This window comes from Rhinopithecus bieti, unplaced genomic scaffold (genome assembly GCF_001698545.2).
Source record: "Rhinopithecus bieti isolate Rb0 unplaced genomic scaffold, ASM169854v2 scaffold_5478, whole genome shotgun sequence".
Lineage (NCBI taxonomy): Eukaryota > Metazoa > Chordata > Mammalia > Primates > Cercopithecidae > Rhinopithecus > Rhinopithecus bieti.
In genome coordinates this window covers 488,270-490,267 of record NW_016805008.1, presented here as the reverse complement: position 1 = coordinate 490,267, position 1,998 = coordinate 488,270, and the positions used below count along the sequence as shown (strand labels likewise).

General features: G+C 33.3%; 1 protein-coding gene across 1 annotated transcript in view; it reads right to left on the bottom strand.

The window, feature by feature from the left end:
* LOC108528852 (uncharacterized) overlaps positions 1 to 1,094 on the bottom strand; it is an 11,488-nt gene extending 10,394 nt beyond the window's left edge. Inside the window, exon 1 of the mRNA XM_017870832.1 lies at positions 1,014 to 1,094. Within this exon, the coding sequence (XP_017726321.1) occupies positions 1,014 to 1,094 (81 nt within the window). The remainder of the gene's footprint in view (positions 1 to 1,013) is intronic.
* Between the last annotated feature and the right edge of the window lie 904 nt (positions 1,095 to 1,998).

Below are 1,998 nucleotides of genomic sequence, written 5' to 3'. Positions count from 1 at the left end.
GGGAGGGGTGGGGGTGAGGGTTGGGGGAAAAAGGAGAGGTGCAAAATTGCCTCAATTGAGGACCACAGGATCACAATGCGCATCATCATACTTAGGAAATGTAACACTGTTAGATTACAATAATCGGATATATTTCATATTTGAATTTCCTCAGTTTTCCCAAAATGTCCTTCTTTACCCTATAGTTTGTAAAATGTAAATCCGAGATTTAACAAGAAGCACATAGTGTATCAGTAAGAATCACATATTGCAGTTGTCAAGTCTCTTTCGCGTCCTTCAATATAGAACAGTTCCCTAGCCTTTTTTTGTTTGTTTCTCCTGGTATTGACATTTCTGAAAAGTCTAGCCCAGTGGTCTTGCAGAATATCCTTCAATTTGGAGATGTCAGATTGGTTCCTCATTATACGATTCACGAGTAATATGTATGTACACACGAACATATATGCAGGAATTCTACCTATGTGAATTTTATCTATTTTCAAATGACTTTTTAGCTGTCATAACATTTAATTTAAAAGCACCCCTGAGCAGCGATTTGAAATATTTTATCACATACATAAATTTCCACATTGTAATTGGATCTAAGATATATTTTCTTTTTTTTTCAACATTGATTTTATTGTCTACTTATGGGCTAATATTATACTGTTTTTATTAGAGACTATATTTCAGTATCTGGTAGGGCTAGACTGCATTATTGCTGTTTTCTGAAGCTTTTTTTTATATGCTTGGTTATTTTTTCATGTAAACTATAGAATATAGCTCCGTAAAAATACTTTCTGAAAACAAAATCTTCTGCATATCTTTTCCGTTTATGATGTTGCATTTTCCTTTTGACATTTTTTTCCTTTTGAAAAGCAAGGTTTATTTTTTCTTTCGCTCAAGTTTCAGCTCTGTGTCTTTCACGAAAGCATCATAAAGGTTTTTCACTTGTTAAATTTATTCTTAGAGTATTTCTCTTTTTTTGTTGGAATTATCTCTTCTACTTTTCCTTATAACGGCTAGGTTCTTACATAAATTAAGGTACTGATTTCTGTGTCTAATTTTGTATCTTGCAACCATATTGAATCTCCTGTTGCTTCCAGGAGTTTCATGTTGATTGTATCTGCATCTCTGTTTACACTTTTATATAATTGCAGTGAATATCCATTTTGAATTTCAAATTGCCCATCTTTGGTCATTTTTGGCTCCTTTATTTGACACAAGCTCAAATGTCTTGATTGCTTTCTGACACTGTAAGAGTTCCAGTGTCATATTGTACATTTACTGCCTCAGACGTAGAATCAGTCATTTCTCAAAGGTGTCCTGATTGCTTCTAGTGAAAAAGATATTTGGATGCTGCAATCTACACTTAAAGATGTTCATGGTTAAATGACTTATCACTTCCCAGACTCTTCAACACAAGATCTAGGAGAGATGTAGTTTTTCAAAGAAAGATGAAAATAAATAATAAATTTGTGTCGATATTCCAATTCTAATAGAAGATTATAGGGTTTTTACTTACTTGATTTTATATTGCATCTCTTTTCCCCGATGCTGAAAATCATGGCTCCTAAATGATATTAACAGAATAATTTACTTTTCTCCATAATGTATATAATAGTTTCCAAAATCTACCAGTATTATAACTGTTAGTAAAAATGTTAGATGTAGTTAAATACAGTTAGGCCTATTTATCTCATGTTTTAAAATCTAGGTTGCTTTCTGGGTGCAGTGGCTCACACCTGTAATCCCAGCACTTTGGGAGGCTGAGGCAGGTGGATCACTCAAGGTCAGGAGTTCAAGAGCAGACTGGCCAGTTGCGCCACTGTGCTGCAGCCTCGGTGACAGAGGGAGACTCCAAAAAAAACAAAACAAAACAAAACAAAACAAAACAAAACTATGTTGCTCAATTAAAAGAAAATTAAATCCAAAATTCAAAATGGAAAAGAACCTTAAATATATCTAACGTTTTCTTTTGAGTGAAATATCTAATTCGTACATTTCATTATTTATTTA